Source organism: Electrona antarctica (assembly GCF_951216825.1).
Source record: "Electrona antarctica genome assembly, chromosome: 14".
Lineage (NCBI taxonomy): Eukaryota > Metazoa > Chordata > Actinopteri > Myctophiformes > Myctophidae > Electrona > Electrona antarctica.
This window is the reverse complement of record NC_136795.1, coordinates 21,870,680-21,891,110: the sequence shown is the minus strand read 5'-3', so window position 1 is coordinate 21,891,110 and position 20,431 is coordinate 21,870,680. Positions and strand designations below refer to the sequence as shown.

Below are 20,431 nucleotides of genomic sequence, written 5' to 3'. Positions count from 1 at the left end.
TCATTTGTAGGTTTTGTTTTTTAAGATGTTGATTGTTGATAGACTCAGCCGATCTGAGGAGCACCTTCCCAGAGGTACGGACTACGGAGAACTAACCCATTCATATTGGGAAAGCATCCGTGTCGTTTTAGCGTTGGCTATTCAAAAATAGCAGCTATACAAGCTCGTATCTTATTTTTTATGGTTTTTGAAACATCTTGAAAGTGTTTGGAAAATGTTGAATAATTTAGAATTACAAAACTGCTTGAAAACTACTTATTTAGAAAGGCATTTTTAGAATTGACCTCCGGTCTTAATGGGCTAAACGGCATTGTAGACCAATGAATTGGGATGGTCACTTCAGTCCTAACTGTGCAGCTCTATACATGTGTAGCTGACTGAACAATCGTGTGTTTTTATGTATGGTTTTGCACTGAAATCAAGCCACTGGAAATTATAAGTCTGTTCTGCGTTGAAATTCCCTTGCTCTACTTAAACTCATGGTGTGTGTTCAGAGTGAACATTGCAGTTTCATAGGAAGTTGTTGAATGTTTTCTCAACAATGCATTGCTAATCAGGAATGAATCATCTTATTTTATGCAAGGTCTATGTTGTGATAAATCATGTTTTATTTTGTATTAATTATGAATGCATTGTAATTGCACGGTGTAATCTGTTTATTTTAGATGAAACGGTAAATAAATACCGCTATTAATTATGTTAACTGTACACCTGTGCCCCTTTGTACAGATGCACATGGACATTTTGCTTTGATTGGGAATGGGATTATTACTGTGTAATAGAATGGAAATAAAGTTTAATATGAGATTCAGCACTGTTAACAGTTTTATTATAGGAAGATATATGCTCTTGTGTTATGATGATCCCTGTCATATCACAGGCAGTGTATCGGTGTTTGGCAATGCTCATGGCAATAAAGCCCCATTTAATTTAATTGTTGTTGCCCATCACCACATAACTTAACCTACACTGCCACCTTGTGGTCAGAGTGGAGCACACATTTAAAGGTAGGGTAAGTGATATATTTTTCGTTAAAATAGTTATTTGTTAAAAGGTTAAATATTCTGATAGTAATCATTGCTATAGTGTTTGCTCAATAACAGAGGTGTCCCTGCCTCCAACTCTTTAATTATGCTTCTGCTGTCAAGTAGAAAGGAAACTTGGAAAGACACTTTTGGACAAATCAACATAATATACGACATAATATAGCATTCGTTTTTCATGATTTTCATAAAAATCATGAAAAACGACATGCGGTTAATTCAACCACTGTGCAGCACATGACTATCTCACTGTGAAACATTACTTGCTGATGTGTCTCCAGTGACATCAGCAATGATGTCACCAATATATATTTTAGCGAACAGGCAACTCAAACTTGCAGAACGGCATGTGCACTGTGACGCACACGGTTGTGCAGCGACAACATGAGACCAGCGGAAATTAAATGAAATGATTACTATATTTACCCAGGGTATCTGGGCTAAGCTCAAGAACTTGTTTCCAGCTAGTCCCTGCTCATAGAACACATTTCATCGTAGTGGTTCAATGCCTTGTTCAAGGGCACTTCAGCGGTGGTAATTTTAACGTGTCGGACCGCTGATTCGAACTTCGAACTCCGTTCGGCCAAGGAAAGTGTCAGCGTTGACAAACAAACCAGGGCCGAGGACAAAGTCTACCTGTTGAAAGGAGCTTTCTTCCTGACCACAATGGCCTCCGCTGGGATGATATGATGGCTGGGTTTCGATCCACTCTGGCCAAGAAGAAAAGCCCCAAATGGTTTTACATGGGGGTCATGGCCACGGCTGAGGTCCCAGAGAGCGGGGCATCTCTGGCTCTGAGGGCGCTGGCCTGGGGGTCCCTGTGTGCCTGGTGTGGAGTAGGTCTGCTCACCTTCACTGTGTGGAAGGCCCTGGGTGTTCATAGCCTGTCAGAGTTCAGACACAAGATGCAGTCCGTCTTCCCAGCCATGCCGAAGAACTCAGGCAATCCCACTGACTCCCAAACGGAATCGGAGTCACTTTTTAAGTCCCAATAAGGGACTTAAAAAGGGACTATCTAATGTGATCCTGGGCTCTACACACCCTCCGCCAACCTAGTCCCGATATATGGGGGACATGGGGAGAGCAATGGACTTGAACTCATGCTTCTTTCATGCTTGAGTGTCCAAGTTGCTCCTTTACACCTGACGGGGGGAGTTTCCCTGGTTGGACGTAGCGCTTGGAAGGAACACGTTATTCCAACCAGTTCCTTTCCCCTCCTTCAGGCGCTCCGGCTGGCCAGGGGGAGGCAGTTTCTGAATTAATTTCTAATGATGAAAACAAATAATTTCTTTGTTTCTGCCAACAATCAGATGCTATTGAGATACTCAATTATAATGTAGCACAAACAATAGATATAAATGTAGGTATGTGCCAAATTTGGCACAGTAGGCTATTAGGGTTATTACACTATTACACATATTACACTATTATACTAATTACACTTACACTATTACACTTATTACACTATTACACTATTGCAATTATTACACTATTACACTTATTACACTATTACAAAATTACACTTATTACACTATTTCACTATTACAGTTACTACTATCTCTACGATTGTGATGCCATGTCTTAGTGCCTGATCTATCATTTATCATCATTTATCATTCATCATTTATCATTTATCATCATTTATCATTTATCATCATTTACACTTATTGCACTATTACACTTATTAGCCTATTACACTGTTGCACATATTACCCTATTACACTTATTACACTATTACCGACCCATGGGGCGACCAGCCGACCCATGCGGCCCACCCATGGGCCGACCGGCCGACCCATGAGCCAATCACCTTTTTGAGACATTTTTACCACATGCTGGTTTCACAAATGCTTTGAGAAAATCCACAAGTGGCTGGTGTCACAAATGCATTGAGAAAATCCACAAATGCAGTGGCAACAATTGACACACAGAGTTGATTTACAAATGATATTTTATGATAAATGCGCCTGCAAGTATAAATTATTTTTTACAAATTGTCATATATTTGTAAAAATCATAGCACATGTATTTAAATGCCAACTTACAAGTTACAAGTTTTTTTGTGGATAGGACAATACATTTGTAAAATCATAAAAAAGCGTGACGTTTGTCTCAAAATGATTCAACAGGAAAAAGGAATGCCAAATGCAGATTTACAATACATTTCTTAGGATAAATGCACACACAAATCTAATATTTTCTTTGTAAAAATACAAAATACATTTGTAAATCATGGAAACACATTTGTGAATCATGGAAACACATTTGTGAATCTTGGAAACACATTTGTGAATCATGGAAACACATTAGTAAATTGTGGAATATTTACAATACATTTGTGAAAATTATCATAAAAAAGCATGACGTTTGTCTCAAAATGATTCAACAGGAAAAAGGAATGCCAAATGCAGATTTACAATTCACACGCACAATAATTATTTACAAATTGTATTTTAGGATAAACGCACACACAAATCTATTTGTTTTTGTAAAAATACTAAATACATTTGTAAATCATGGAAAAACATTTGCAAATCATAGAAAAACATTTGTAAATCTTGTAAACACATTTGTAAATCTTGGAAACACATTTGTAAATCTTGGAAACACATTTGTAAATCATGGAATATTTGTGAATACTTTCGAGACATATTTCTCCCCATATGATTGCGTGATCTTGATCATCAGGTGTCAGCCAAGTCTCCACGAAACAGAGAATGTTACAGTTTCTTACTCGTCCTTGGGAGATCATTCAACTGATACTCGTTCTTCAAGGACCGGACGTTTGCAAGTAGAATGGTGGGTGGTGGTGGTGTTTTCTTCTCCTCATCCTGGATCTTCTCAGAAGCTCAATCTCAGGGTGCGGACAACAGTGAGCAGAACATCAAGCATGCTCCCCAACATCAACGTGCTTGCACCTTCTATCGCTGAGAGAGCAGCAGAGAAAACACCACTGGATATGACTGCGTCAGCAACAAGGGGAAGCTTGGTTGTCTTCAGTCAGCTGATCACTCTGTGTCCCTCAATTCTTACAAATGCAGCTATGAGTGATTGATGACGAGGATATTCTCATCTTCACGGTAAAACACTACTTGCTGCCAGACAAACTAAATCTATCCATCTGGTATCCCAATAAAGATTTCTCCTGTCTACATATAGTACACCATGGACAGCATCAGATCATAGAGTCTATGTCCCATATATTAATGTTTACAAAGGACTGTACATAGCTATAGACATCACAGAATTGTTGACAAACTTGACATTATTACCAAAGATACATCACATTCCGTGCTCAGCCAATCAAATAATTTCCGTGGTACAAACACACAAAGCTGGGCATAAAAACCCAAATCAAACTTGTGTGAAGCGAGGGGTGCTCTTATCCTACATCATCACATTCCGTGCTCAGCCGTGGTACACACAGACACACAAAGCCCAGTGTCTCTGATGTCATGGACACTGGGCTTACTTACGTCCTGGACTATACATGTTGTCTCAGTAAGACAGCCCTCCCCCTGTTAGTGTTTAGTGTTTCATTAGTGTTTCATTAGTGTTTCATTAGTGTTTAGTGTTTCATTAGTGTTTCATTAGTGTTTAGTGTTTCATTAGTGTTTAGTGTTTCATTAGTGTTTCATTAGTGTTTAGTATTTCATTAGTGTTTAGTGTTTCATTAGTGTTTCATTAGTGTTTAGTATTTCATTAGTGTTTAGTATTTCATTAGTGTTTCATTAGTGTTTCATTAGTGTTTCATTAGTGTTTCATTAGTGTTTAGTGTTTCATTAGTGTTTAGTGTTTCATTAGTGTTTAGGCATCAGGAGGAGTGGGTGGATTCATACTACATCGGGTGTTTTCTCTGTTTTTCTTATGGCTTTAAATGTGATGTTCTTTCTTGTAGTTTAATTAAATGTAAAATTAATATTGAAATAATATTTACAATGAATAAATTAGGCATTTAGAACGTGTTTTCGTCCAGAGCGAATTACAAAAAGGGCTATAGTACTGTTTTGTAATGCTAATCTCTATACAAATAACTTGTAGGCTACTGTTTTCCAATAATTATAGTGGAGTTAAAAAGATATATAAAAAATAAAGTAGCCTACAATGGTTGCATCTGAGATGGAGGTGGTCGGTGGAGTAGAAATATGGAAAATCTCAAGTTAAGTATTATGTATAATACCTGGAAATTGTACCGTAGGCCTACTTGAGTCATCTAGACCGGTGCCCGGCAGTAGAGTGGTGGAACGATGGAAGTTGGAGATCCATGCCCCACCCGGCTATGCAATACCCGTTGTACCCGTGTGTCAGAGTACCCGTCCCATGAGAAAGAAGGGATGTATCATGTCCGCACACTGTATATCAGCTCCCAGGATACTTTTACGTTTCGACCATAGAGTAATAAAATGATAGAGACCGAACTGGAGTGTTAGGCCCCCCCCCCCCCCCCCCCCCTCTATTAATTTCGATGGAAGTTGCTCAGTGGCGTTTTGAAGCACCCGGAAGACTGCCGGAAGTACAATTATAACTCAATGGCTCGAGTGAGTGGAAGTTAGGTCCGGACCTCAAATTTGAGGTCCTGGGATGACGCACGTTATGCGCACATGACGTCATAACATCTGTCCACCTCAATGAACGTGCTGCAGTTCCACTTTTCGCCAGTAGGTAGTGGTAGCTTCAACGTTGGATAGCCTTACTGGGGGCTTGGTTTCGACCCTTCCGGGTCTTCGTCAGGTATGACAACACGAGAGTACCCGTTCCACCCATCTGTCTGTGTCCCTTTTATGACAACATGAGAGTACCCGTTCCACCCATCTGTCTGTGTCCCTTTTATGACAACATGAGAGTACCCGTTCCACCCATCTGTCTGTGTCCCTTTTATGACAACATGAGAGTACCCGTTCCACCCATCTGTCTGTGTCCCTTTTATGACAACATGAGAGTACCTGTTCCACCCATCTGTCTGTGTCCCTTTTATGCCCATAATGGAGATTTTTGTATTTGTGTCCCTTTATTCCTATGGAATTCTGTGTCAGGCATGCCCAAATATGAAGTGTTGTGATGTCAGAGTGCCTGCTCCATAAATGGATATATAGGGGTGATCAGGTCCGACAGGGATTTTGTGGCGGTTCTGGACAACCGTGGGTCCGACCGACTCGATACCGGGCACTGCACTCCCTGTGGTGGTGTGGGACTCGTCACTCGTGTGTCGAATTTGAAGTTGGCATGCATGTCCAGAGGCGGGCAGAGGCCTTTTGTGGCGGTTCTGGACAACCGTGGGTCCGACCGACTCGACACCGAGCACTGCACTCCCTGTGGGGGTGTGGAACGTGTGTGTCGAATGTGAAGTCGGTGGGGCGAACAGGTTCTCGAGTTACGTGGATGGATTACAGACATACGTACACAGACTTGGTGCATCTGCCCGTGTGAACGCAACATATGGGTTAGGGAGAGACAGGGTTATTAATGAGGCCAGTCGAACCAACGGCATGTCGGAATAATGGGTTGTCAGAACCAGTGTTGTTTTCGTCGACTAAAACTAAGACAAAAAATGGAAACCAAATGAAAACTGCTATGGTGACTAAAACTAAGGCTGAATATATCGACAATTTCGTCAAGAAATAAAAACTAGACTAGTGGAGTCATTTTACACTTGGTTGCATGCTGAAAATAGCAGATCTACAAGCTCACAACGCGTCGCAACGCGCCGCGTTGTGAGCTTGTAGATCTTCTATTTTCAGCAAGTGTACGTGGCATCAAGGCCCGCCAAAAGACATTTTAGTCGACTAAATCAACTGTAGATTTAGTCGACTAAAATTGCATGACATTTAGTCGACTAAAACCAGACTAACATTCCAGGTGACTAAAATGTGACTGAAACTAAATGAGAACTATTCAAAAGACTATGACTAAAACTAAAATCAAATTTTGCTGCCAAAAACAACACAGGTCAGAACGACGCAAGGACATGGTGGCAGACATATGGAACACATTTATACAACAGTGTAGGTTAGGTAACCCCCCGTATAACTTGGCCAGGTCTTTGAACCCTGACCTCACAATCCTTGTCTCAGGCTAGACATTCTAACCACATGTCCACTCATCAGATGGTTTATTATTATACAGCACTTCTACAACAGTTTAAACATTTGCATTTCTCATCAAATCTAATCTAATCTCATATTACATGATTTGAACTTAATCTCATATTTCTTTATGACGTGGGATAGGCTATCTCAATTATGATTTAATCTCGTGAAGTGAAAACCAATGGTGGAAAAAATAAATACAAACTCGTATACTCATACCGTAGGCCTACTCATACTTATTTTAAGTTACATTTACTTTACTGGAGGATGTCCACTTTAAAATATACTTAATACTTAGTAGTAAGTTACTTTGTAGATCATTATTCAAAACCTACGGGCTCTGCAAGCCAAAGCTTATACTTAAATATCAGAGTATTTCTTAAGTTCCACCACTGGTAAAAAAAAAACCCTGACTTGCACCAAGATGGCTAAATCAAGTAAAGCTTGTTTTTTACTGTAAAATATGACGGCAGTATCAGTATCAAGTAGAGGATAGATAGAGTATCATTTATAAATCATTACAGAAATGAAACTTCAGCATCTGCTCAATGAAGAGTGAAACGGTGCTAAATTAAATGTTAGCTGTCCCGGGGGAATCAAACTGAGATTTGCATCTTCAAGGTTCACCAGGTTTTCCTGTGACCAGAATAGGTCCACATACTGAAGAGACTTCATGATAATCATGTTCTTAGCAGAACAGGTGCTTATGAATGATCCACATCCACAGGAATTAATGCTAGAAACTATGTTCTCTTTTACCCAAATTCAGAACAAACTTTGGAACATTTTCATTACTACTACTACTACTTAGCCTGGTATCCAGCCTGCTTCGCTACGTTCGGCGGATTTTTTTTTCTCAAGCGAAGAGAGAAAAAAAAATCCGCCGAACGTAGCGAAGCAGGCTGGATACCAGGCTAACTACTACTACTACTACTACTACTACTTCTCTGCCATCAAAACATGGGAAATTGGCCTAAAAAAACATCTAGACCATGAAGGGAGGTTAACGTAACTTCTCATCGAAAGGAGGTGTCATTAACTCCTGCTGTTTTTGGCTATATGTTGATGAATTGAATAGGCCTACATAGGGCCACAATGGAAACAAGTCCCCACAACTTTTTTTTGTGTTATCCTTTTTGCCTTACTGTGCCACATGCTGTTTACATTAAGTATTTCTGTCTAATAAAGTATTCAATCAATCAATAAAAGACAAACGGACTCCACCTGTACAGAGAACCGAGCAACGTGTTCAGCACATCGTCACAGCATGGAAAAGTGGAGATATTTGACTAAATACTCATTTTCTGCCAGAACTTTAGTCTTAGAACTTTAATGAAACTATAGTCCCCAAAACGACTCCAAGTCTTAGGAATTCATTATTGGGTGTGTATTTGCAATATATGAAATATGTGTAAGATCATAGACATTCTAATCTAGGGCTATTAACTTGCAAACTTAGAATATTCACCTAATATTCAAACAAGTATTCACCAAGTAAAACCAAATTACAGTTTAAAATGTACAATAGGCCTACAGTATGTGAGTGCTCGTGCTCCGGACAAGTGACTTTTGTGTGCCTCAAAAAGTGCCTCAAAAAGTTAATGTCAAGCCCTGGAATCACATGTATAAAGTGTTGAACTGTATTTGCCTTCAGTCTTTGATTTGCATAGTCATGGTACCGTACAGTGGTGGCCGGAATGGAGCATCAGTGCTACCAGGTGTTCTGCTGTTTCCTCAGAGACACCACGTGTTGCGATTCGTCCATGTATACATCTAATGAAGTCTATGTACTGGAACTTTAGATACAGTGTTTATGTACTTGATACGTGATAGTACAGCTTTCTTGCATGTTCTTTATAGATATACGATAAGGCATCTGTTAGATGTCAGTGATGCCAGTTAGGTCGGCCGTGTTCATATCATGTCACGTTTCTATGTCTCATATCTTACAATTTACAATTTAGGCATTTAGCAGATGCTCTTAATCCAGAGCGATATCTTATTGTCACGTCCCTGTGTGTGACTGTGTCATACACTTTGTGTACTTGTAGCGTGATACCTACCGTCTCTGTGTCGCGTTCTTGGTTCTCCCGGGCCTGCCGGCTTACCTATAAGGAATACTTCAACTGAATTGTCACACACACCGCCCAGCCGGTTAGAACCAGACTGAGGGTCTTCTGCATTTCACAACACCAAGCAAGCACTCACTCCATCAGGGAGTTTAATCATTCATGGAACGAGTCATGTTCTGATCCTATGTGTCTTCTATGAACCTGCGTTTGTTCAAACGTGGGACAATGCACTGACGGATAAAGGAAAATGTAATAGAAGAGGCATGTTTTATATATTGAATGCCATAACTTTGTTGTCTACACGCAATCTAGTATTGCAATGAATACGTTTATCTCGTTTCTTTCTCTTTTTTTTCTGTAATCAGATTACTGCTTTATCAATCCCAGCAGATAAAGCATAAAACCTTATATAATACTGTATTTGATTGGCCAGCATTGGCCAGATACTGTTTGAGTTGAACTATGTGTGAACAACTCAAACAATGCACACATGTCCAAACCACATTATTGACATTATTTTATCACCGACATCTTCTGACTCTTCCCACAGTGAGTACAGTCATTTTATTGTATGTTTCTCTCTGCATCTCTGCATCCCACAATGTCACAGTAAAAATGAATGTAGGTATTGGATGGAGCCCGCACACCATGGGTATAAGAAAGACGTTCTTTATTGAAAATTCTGACCTGTAGCGGACCTCGTATTCTACGTCCGCTACAGTAAAAATTAATGACAAAAGGATTACTTAAATTACTTTATTATTTTTATTTGCTTTTTTTTCAATGAAGGCCATTCGTTTTCATAAGCATCGAGCCAAGGCAGTATAGTCAGAGCATCCCTCTACACAGCCCACAGTTTACATACGCGTATACGGTATTAATGACATTCATTATAATCAACCGTTATCTTGATGTGTTGTTGTGATGTGATGTTGTGTTCTATTGATTTCTGGACAATGGATTGATTGAAGTGTCCAAACTTTCCTAAACCTTTGAGTTGTAGAACTGTACACACAAACATAGCAACAGTTAGTGAGTTTTAGAAGCGTTGTAAGAAATGTAGACAAGCAGTACTCCGTCTCTGACACTTATGACAAGACTTTACTCAACATATTATTATTATTATTATTTGCCTTTTCTTTCCTATGAAGCCATATTATTCATCAGCTCTCTTATCAACATGTCTCTCTACTTCCCACACTGTGTCCTGGTGATTTCAGTGGACTGTGTGTCTCCCTCATGGGTCACCTTGCAGCTGAACACCTCTCCCTGCTCCCACAGTGCCTTGCTCATGGTCAGGGTGCTGCTGCGTCCGTAGCGGCCGTCCTTCTCCACCTCCTCTGAGGTCAGGACCCCGGCCGCCGCCGCCTCCTGCCCGTCCACCTCCCAGCTCAGCTGGGCTCCTGGGGGGTTGTAGCCAGTGAGCAGGCAGGCCAGGGTGGCTGAGTCCCCGGCAGAGAGCTCCTCAGAGGAGGGAGGAAGCAGAGAGACAGAGGGCCTAACCGGCACCCCAGCTGGAGACAAGAGAGCAAGCGTTATTATGGCATATTGTGTAGTAAAACAGCAAGACATCCCCTTTTCTCTAGGTTTAGGTTTAGGTTTATTTATTTAGCACATGGTATAAAACATAGACAATACATATCAAAGAACAAAAATACAATGCAAGGAAAGGAAGAAGCCATGCTGTCCTGTATGGAAGAGGTCATTGATTAAGCAGATTAAACGTTCATTAAGAACAATACAAAAGACTACAAGTTGACCAAGGGAGCAGCTGTGCAATAAAGAAATACAAATACAGACAAAAAGGGGAAATAAACAATACAACAACAAAAACACAAAAGAAAATATAACACCGCAAACTAAATTATGTAATCTACAGAGAGGAAGAAATAAGATATTTTATATGTTTCTTGAATATTGGTAAGGATCTATGAGAACAACCTACCCTTGAGTACAAAACAACGCCAACTAGACATTACAAAAATTGTAGGGGAAGCTGACTATCAACTTAAAATAAATTAACTCAATACACGTGGGTATATAGGCATGCAGTAGGCATGTATTCAACTAGTTATTTGGATATTGTTTTAGTTCTATTTATTTACATGTTTTAAGAGAAAAGCTTTGATCTAAAATTATATTAGAAGGTTTCACTATCTCTGTTATATTTGTTTTACATTTATGACCACTTTCTTTTAGGATTAAATAGGAGCAAATAAAAGATTGAAGTTGACAAACTGTAAAATATGCTAACCTTTAGGAAAGAAAGAAACACATCTTTCGTAAATGTTTCATTGATAATAATTATTCAGTGATTTTAATTACAAAATTGTACTTTTCTCCACAAAATTCTTCAATCACACTTTTTTAAATATATTCAGTATATAATTCCAAACAGTCAGTCCGTCATTTCAGTCATCTATGAAATGGAACAATAAAATCACTACTTACTTTTGACAATGAGTTTGGTTCCTCCACCAAACGTGAGCCACAGTGATCTATTGTGGTGAAACCATCGTACAAAAACCTCCCGTACACTTCAATGACTTCACTCACTCATCACACTGTGATGACACTGCAGCGAATGCATTATGAATAACTGACTAATACTTTGTTATATATTACAATGATCTAGTACTTTTTAAATATGTATGACTGTTCACACACTCAGTGACATTTTTCAATGTGTAGTGTAAAAGTGTCGTTTTATAATTTTGTATCATTGCATAACAGTAATTGTGAAAATATTTTACTTAATTCTTATTAACTAAGTACTACAACATGGTGGTTTTTGGTGACAAAAACACAGAAATCAAGCCTATTTATGATTTTTATTCTGGACAATAAAATTGGAAAATGCTTTTTGTTTCCTTCTTTTTTGGGGGGGACAAAAATCACAAAAATGATTTTGTAAATGTCAATTCAAATTGAAAATGGAATTATACTGATCGAGATCCCCAGACCGTATTCTTTTATTTTTCAGTCACTTCACACTTTCAGTGAAGGAGGTTTTTGTACGACTCTGTATCACTGTGTGAACGGAAAGCTCTGACGCTGCTGACAGTAGTAAACTCCTGCATCTTCAGTCTGGATGTTACTGATGGTTAGGCTGAATTCACTACCACTGCCACTGCCTTGGTAACGACCTACACCGGAACTTGAAGCATAATCCAGGATGAATTTAGGAGCTTGTCCTGGTTTCTGGTGGAACCAGACACAATATTTGTTGATGGCACCACTAGCTGTACAGCTGATGACAGCAGACTCTCCTGGCTGTACGGCGACAGATTCTGGAGTCTGGCTCATCACAATGTCTCCTGTACATCCTGAAACACACAACATAGGAACGTTAACTCACCTTGTTCTCATAATTATGCTGCTTATGTGTCTTGTATATCTATGCCGAAAATCTTAGCCGAATAAATCGATCTATACCAAAACTGGTTTACTTAAAATTCGGGTTCAGCCCTGAATAGAGACACTAGGGTTCATGTGTTTGATTGTTAATGCTGTCTGAACAGTTTCTGAGCCTACAGTATGTCTGCCAATGTAACAATATTCATGTTACACACTAGCTACAACATATGGTAACATTAATGATGTTACAGTAAGCTACCTCTCCTGACAGCTTTGATGCATGAAATAAGGAGCTCAAGGATTTAAGCAGAAAGGTAGTGTTGTGTTTCATGAGTTAAAGATCACTCACCTTGGATGTAAAGGGTGATTAAGATGTACATGCAGATGGCAGACATGTTGCTTTGACAGTATGATCTGTAGCACTGAGGAAACAGAGTCACGCTGCTGGCACATATAAAGCACACTGTCCTCTCTATGCAAATTAACTGTGGACTGACTCCTTTTACTTGTTGTGTGGAGATACTGACCTGCTTGTTTGTGTAAAAGTTATGCTAACAAAAGTTATATAAACAACCTTGTGTTTTCTATACAAGGTGTTTACTACTGTCATAACCCATGACAAATTAATGTTAAATGCATACTACTAACATCTTTGATTACATTTGTAATGAAATTATAACACAGCAGTATTATAATATGTGGCATTCATAAAGCATTAGTTTTACATTAATTTGTCTTTAAAGTGTGTGCGTGTGCGTGTGCGCGTGTGTGCCTGCGTGCTCACGCACGCATGATGTATTTAAAGTACAGTAGCCAAATAAGCCATATTTTATACTTATTTTTCAATATTTTGACAAATTGTGAAAAGGGACATTCTGAAAAATGACTACTTGTCTTTTGTTACTTATATATTTGGTATATATATATATTTTGATGCGAATACTTTTGTACTTTTACTCATTTCATATTATTTTTAATAAAGGCCTACATTGTGGTATTGCTACTTTAAACATCTGGGTACTTCTTCCACCACAGTTAATTTGCATAGAGAGGACAGTGTGCTTTATATGTGCCAGCAGCGTGACTCTGTTTCCTCAGTGCTACAGATCATACTGTCAAAGCAACATGTCTGCCATCTGCATGTACATCTTAATCACCCTTTACATCCAAGGTGAGTGTTCTTTAACTCATGAAACACAACACTACTTTTCACTATTTCTTAAATCATGCATCAAAGCCGTCAGGAGAGTGAACGTAACATCATTAATGTTCCCATACTTGTGTGTTGCAAGGTGTATCATAACATAGCAGATATACACTGTACACACTCAGTAACTGTTCATATAGCATTATCAATACACTACTTCTACTTTGGGCTAACAGTTTGGTATATAAGATTGGCTATTATTAGCCAAGAGTTTTGTTTAAGAGAAAAAGGAACAGACCCAAGTACATGGTGCCCTGGGGGACAAGTATAGTGCCCTGATGGGGGACCCTGGTAAAACTAAGTACATATAGGGTTAAAGTGTAGACACTTCAAACTGGGATAGTTACTAGATAATCGTTTATAAGACCCATATAGGTCTAAGTGGCCTGGTTTCCAGCCTTTTTATGATTTGTTAAATCATTTGTTAAATCATTTGTTAAATCATTTGTTAAATCATTTGTTAAATCATTTGTTAAATCATTTGTTAAATCATTTGTTAAATCACGCAGCGAATCAGGCTGGAAACCAGCTAAGGTCTGGAAACAAGGTGAGTTAATGTTCCTATGTTGTGTGTTTCAGGATGTACAGGAGACATTGTGATGAGCCAGACTCCAGAATCTGTCGCCGTACAGCCAGGAGAGTCTGCTGTCATCAGCTGTACAGCTAGTAGTGCCATTGACGATGACTTAGCCTGGTACCACCAGAAACCAGGACAAGCTCCTAAATTCATCATCGATTTTAATTCAGGATTGACAACAGGTCGTTACCAAGGCAGTGGATTTGATTATGAACTCAGTCTAACCATCAGTAACGTCCAGACTGAAGATGCAGGAGTTTACTACTGTCAGCAACATGAAGCCCGGCCATTCACACAGTGATACAGAGTCGTACAAAAACCTCCTGCTGTCAAAGACCAAGTGAGAAGAGAGGTGACTGAAAGCCAGGACTGGATGTATTTACTGAAAACAACCCATCTTTCAACTTTATTTCTATTTAAATGTTCAGTAAAGACAAATAAATATGCAGTATAGTCAATTACAATTACAATTGATGCAATAATGACCTTTTACAGTACACACTGAATAATTTCCCAATGATCTATAGTGGTGAAACTACCGTACAAAAACCTCCCCTACACATCAATGACTTCACTCACTCACATACACTGTAATGACACATAACTGACCAATACTTTAATATGTTATTTATATATTACAAGGATCTAGTACTTTTTAAATACGTATGACTGTTCACACACTCAGTGAAATTATTCAATGTGTAAAATGTGTCATTTTTTGTAACTGTGAAAATATCTTACTTAATTCTTATTAACTAAGTAATACAAAATTGTGTTTTTTTTCTGACAAAAACACAGAAATCAAGCATATTTATGATTTTTATTCTGGACTTGGAAAATGTTTTTAATTTATTTTTCTGGGACAAAAATCACAAAAAAAATGATTTTGTAAATGTCAATTCAAACTGAAAATAGAATTATACTGAGATCCCCATGCAGACCGTATTCAGTAAATAGGATATGAGTCTTACCACAGTCATTTCACACTTTCAGTGAAGGAGGTTTTTGTACGACTCAGTATCACTGTGTGAACGGATAGGACCGACGCTGCTGACAGTAGTAAACTCCTGCATCTTCAGTCTGGATGTTACTGATGGTTAGGCTGAATTCAAGATCACGTTGACTGCCTTGGTAACGACCTGATGTGGAACTTGTATGAAAATCCATGATTAATTTAGGAGGTTGTCCTGGTTTCTGGTGGTACCAGACACAATATTTTAAGATGGCACTACTAGCTGTACAGCTGATGACAGCAGAGCCTCCTGGCTGTACGGCGACAGATTCTGGAGTCTGGCTCATCACAATGTCTCCTGTACATCCTGAAACACACAACATAGGAACATTAACTCACCTTGTTCTCATAATTATGCTGCTTATGTGTGTTCTGTTCTATATCTATGCTGAAACTCTTAGCCGAATTAATCGATCTTATACCAAAATTGGTTTACTTATAATTCTGGTTCAGCCCTGAATAGAGACACTAGGGTTCATGTGTTTGATTGTTAATGTTGTCTGAACAGTTTCTGAGCCTACAGTATGTCTGCCAAATCTTCCTTGTAACGATATTCATGTCACATCTTATATAACACACACATATGGGAACATTAATGATGTTACAGTAAGCTACCTCTCCTGACAGCTTTGATGCATGAAATAAGGAGCTCAACGTTTTAAGCAGAAAGTATAGTGTTGTGTTTCATGAGTTAAAGATCACTCACCTTGGATGTAAAGGGTGATTAAGATGTACATGCAGATGGCAGACATGTTGCTTTGACAGTATGATCTGTAGCACTGAGGAAACAGAGTCACGCTGCTGGCACATATAAAGCACACTGTCCTCTCTATGCAAATTAACTGTGGACTGACTCCTTTTACTTGTTGTGTGGAGATACTCTGATACGTTTTTATTTGTAATGGTTTGGAGGACAGGAGAGGCTCATTCTATAGATACTGACCTGCTTGTTTGTGTAAAAGTTATGCAAACAAAAGTTATATAAACAATCTTGTGTTTTTGTTTACAAGGTGTTTACTGTCACAGTCATAACCACGACAAATGAATGTTAAATGCATGTACTAATATCTTTGATTGTGTGTGTGTGTGTGTGTGTGTGTGTGTGTGTGTGTGTGTGTGTGTGTGTGTGTGTGTGTGTGTGTGTGTCCAAATAAGCCATATTTTATACTTTCTTATTTTTCAATATTTTGACAAATTTTGAAAAGAGACGTGAAAAGGGACATTCTGAAAAATTACTACTTGTCTTTTGTTACTTATATATTTGGTATATATATATTTTGATGCCAATACTTTTGTACTTTTACTCATTTAGTATTTTTTTTAATGAATGACATTGTGGTATTGCTACTTTAAACATCTGGGTAATTCTTCCACCACAGTTAATTTGCATAGAGAGGACAGTGTGCTTTATATGTGCCAGCAGCGTGACTCTGTTTCCTCAGTGCTACAGATCATACTGTCAAAGCAACATGTCTGACATCTGCATGTACATCTTAATCACCCTTTACATCCAAGGTGAGTGATCTTTAACTCATGAAACACAACACTACCTTTCTGCTTAAATCCTTGAGCTCCTTATTTCATGCATCAAAGCTGTCAGGAGAGGTAGCTTACTGTAACATCATTAATGTTCCCATATGTGTGTGTTGTATAAGGTGTAACATGAATATCGTTACAAGGAAGATTTGGCAGACATACTGTAGGCTCAGAAACTGTTCAGACAGCATTAACAATCAAACACATGAACCCTAGTGTCTCTATTCAGGGCTGAACCAGAATTATAAGTAAACCAGTTTTGGTATAAGATCGATTTATTCGGTCAAGAGTTTCGGCATAGATATACAAGACCCATAAGCAGCATAATTATGAGAACAAGGTGAGTTAACGTTCCTATGTTGTGTGTTTCAGGATGTACAGGAGACATTCACATTGTGATGAGCCAGACTCCAGAATCTGTCGCCGTACAGCCAGGAGAGTCTGCTGTCATCAGCTGTACAGCTAGTAGTAGTGCCATCAAAAAATATTGTGTCTGGTACCACCAGAAACCAGGACAACCTCCTAAATTCATCATGGATTTTCATACAAGTTCCACATCAGGTCGTTACCAAGGCAGTCAACGTGATCTTGAATTCAGCCTAACCATCAGTAACATCCAGACTGAAGATGCAGGAGTTTACTACTGTCAGCAGCGTCGGTACTATCCGATCACACAGTGATACAGAGTCGTACAAAAACCTCCTTCACTGAAAGTGTGAAGTGTCTGTGGTAAGACTCATATCCTATTTACTGAATACGGTCTGCATGGGGATCTCAGTATAATTCTATTTTCAATTTGAATTGACATTTACAAAATAATTTTGTGATTTTTGTCCCAGAAAAATAAATAAACATTTTCCATAAAAATCATAAATATGCTTGATTTCTGTGTTTTTGTCAGAAAAAAAAACACCATTTTGTATTAACTTAGTTAATAAGAATTAAGTAAGATATTTTCACAGTAACAATGCAAAGATAAAAAAAATTACACTTTTACACATTGAATAATTTCACTGAGTGTCTGTGAACAATCATACGTATTTAAAAAGTACTATATCCTTGTAATATATAAATAACATATTAAAGTATTGGTCAGTTATGTGTCATTACAGTGTATGTGAGTGAGTGAAGTCATTGATGTGTAGGGGAGGTTTTTGTACGGTAGTTTCACCACTATAGATCATTGGGAAATTATTCAGTGCTGTAAAAGGTCATTATTATTGCATTAATTGTAATCGACTATACTGTATATTTATTTGTCTTTACTGAACATTTAAATAGAAGTAATAGTTGAAAGATGTATTGTTTTCTGTAAATACATCCAGTCTTGCCTTTCAGTCACTTCTCTTCTCACTTGGTCTTTGACAGCAGGAGGTTTTTGTACGACTCTGTATCACTGTGTGAACGGCCAGGCAGCATGCTGCTGACAGTAGTAAACTCCTGCATCTTCAGTCTGGACGTTACTGATGGTTAGACTGAATTCACTACCTCTGCCACTGCCTTGGTAACGACCTGATGTCAATCCTGAAGCAAAATTGATGATGAATTTAGGAGCTTGTCCTGGTTTCTGGTGGTACCAGGCTAAGTCTCTACCAATGGCACTACTAGCTGTACAGCTGATGACAGCAGAGCCTCCTGGCTGTACGGCGACAGATTCTGGAGTCTGGCTCATCACAATATCTCCTGTACATCCTGAAACACACAACATAGGAACATTAACTCACCTTGTTTCCAGACCTTAGCCTGGTTTCCAGCCTGATTCGCTGCGTGATTTAACAAATGATTTAACAAATGATTTAACAAATGATTTAACAAATGATTTAACAAATGATTTAACAAATGATTTAACAAATGATTTAACAAATGATTTAACAAATCACGGTATTTGCAAACCAGACTGGAAACCAGGCTAGTTAGACCTATATGGGTCTTATAAACAATTATCTAGTAACTATCCCAGTTTTAAGTGTCTACACTTTAACCCTATGTGTACTTAGTTTTACCAGGGTCCCCCATCAGGGCACTATACTTGTCCCCCAGGGCACCATGTACTTGGGTCTGTTCCTTTTTCTCTTAAAACAATTCTTGGCTAATAATAGCCAATCTTATATACCAAACTCTTGGCCCAAAGTAGAAGTAGTGTATTGATAATGCTATATGAACAGTTACTGAGTGTGTACAGTGTATATCTGCTGGGTCATTCTCACGAAACCAATGAAATAGCATGGCAGTGAACATTTCAATATCAAAGTCACAATTTCATAATAAAATGAAATTATCATTTTAAAGATGATAGTTTTATCTTTCTTGTACAGGGGTTTATTTAGATCTGAAAATTCATTATTATTGTTTTTTTATGCATTTTTAGCTGAAATTCTCATTACCGCAATGCGGCGACATTCATTTTAGTGGCACTTAGACTGTATTTTAGATTGAATAAGATATATGGATTTTACTCAAACTGAATTCACATTATTAATTATGTTTAGTAAAAATATAAAATGTATTCATTAGATAAAAACACATTTCAATGAAATATTTATTGGGTAAAAAGGTGTCGGCCATGGTCACAGTTCTCATCCTCCGCTACATTTTTGAAGGACTGTTTAAATACACACAGAATTGTAAATAAAGTTAGATTTTGAATGACTCATCACATGTGACAGTACATTCAAGATGGCTACCAGTTTAGCAGATCTCTTTACATGCATCCAGTGTGAAGTTAAAATCTCTGTTAAAAAAGTCTGTTAGAACTTTTTTGGTATAGTGTTTCATTAGTGTTTAGTGTTTCATTAGTGTTTAGTGTTTCATTAGTGTTTCATTAGTGTTTCATTAGTGTTTAGTGTTTCATTAGTGTTTAGTGTTTCATTAGTGTTTAGTGTTTCAGTAGTGTTTCATTAGTGTTTAGTGTTTCATTAGTGTTTCATTAGTGTTTAGTGTTTCATTAGTGTTTAGTGTTTCATTAGTGTTTCATTAGTGTTTAGTGTTTCATTAGTGTTTCATTAGTGTTTAGTGTTTCATTAGTGTTTCATTAGTGTTTAGTGTTTCATTAGTGTTTAGTGTTTCATTAGTGTTTCATTAGTGTTTAGTGTTTCATTAGTGTTTAGTGTTTCATTAGTGTTTCATTAGTGTACAAGGAGGAGCAGTGCACCAAAACATTATGGGAATTGTAGTCCAGGAAGGAAGTAAGCCCAGTATTCATGACATCAGAGACACTGGGCTCACTGCTAAAATTTAAAATATCTAAAAACACATATTACACACAAAGACCCCCAGGAAAGTGTTCTAAATCTTCTAAATGTCATTAACATATATATTTTTGCAAAAAGGGTGAAGTGTCCCTTTAATGGGACAAACTGGAAGTGAATGGTGGTTGGATTAGGCTGAAACCCTGGCCAAATATGGAGTCATACTGTACATCATAGATATCTGATGTCATAGACAAGTCACATGAAGTCCGAAATCCATATGGAAGCCAATTTAGTTCAGGCTTCAAGGAAGCATTTCTTGCATTGCAGCCAAGGTCCTTGTTGCTAGCGGG

At 38.2% G+C, this 20,431-nt stretch overlaps 1 protein-coding gene and 1 long non-coding RNA gene across 2 annotated transcripts; one reads left to right on the top strand and one right to left on the bottom strand.

Annotated features, from left to right (window-relative positions):
- Nucleotides 1-1,732: 1,732 nt before the first annotated feature.
- Nucleotides 1,733-2,038, top strand: LOC306937077 (transmembrane protein 242-like; the record flags this gene model as incomplete). Its single annotated transcript, XM_079520749.1, has 1 exon — nucleotides 1,733-2,038. One exon carries the CDS (start codon nucleotides 1,733-1,735, stop codon nucleotides 2,036-2,038), a length of 306 nt encoding a protein of 101 aa, XP_079376875.1.
- Nucleotides 2,039-10,219: 8,181 nt separating this feature from the next.
- On the bottom strand, nucleotides 10,220-15,460 carry LOC306937411. Its single transcript, XR_013791601.1, has 3 exons — nucleotides 15,385-15,460; nucleotides 11,653-11,699; nucleotides 10,220-10,715 (listed from the first exon to the last, which is right to left on the bottom strand). It is a non-coding gene; the product is annotated as an uncharacterized lncRNA (long non-coding RNA).
- Between the last annotated feature and the right edge of the window lie 4,971 nt (nucleotides 15,461-20,431).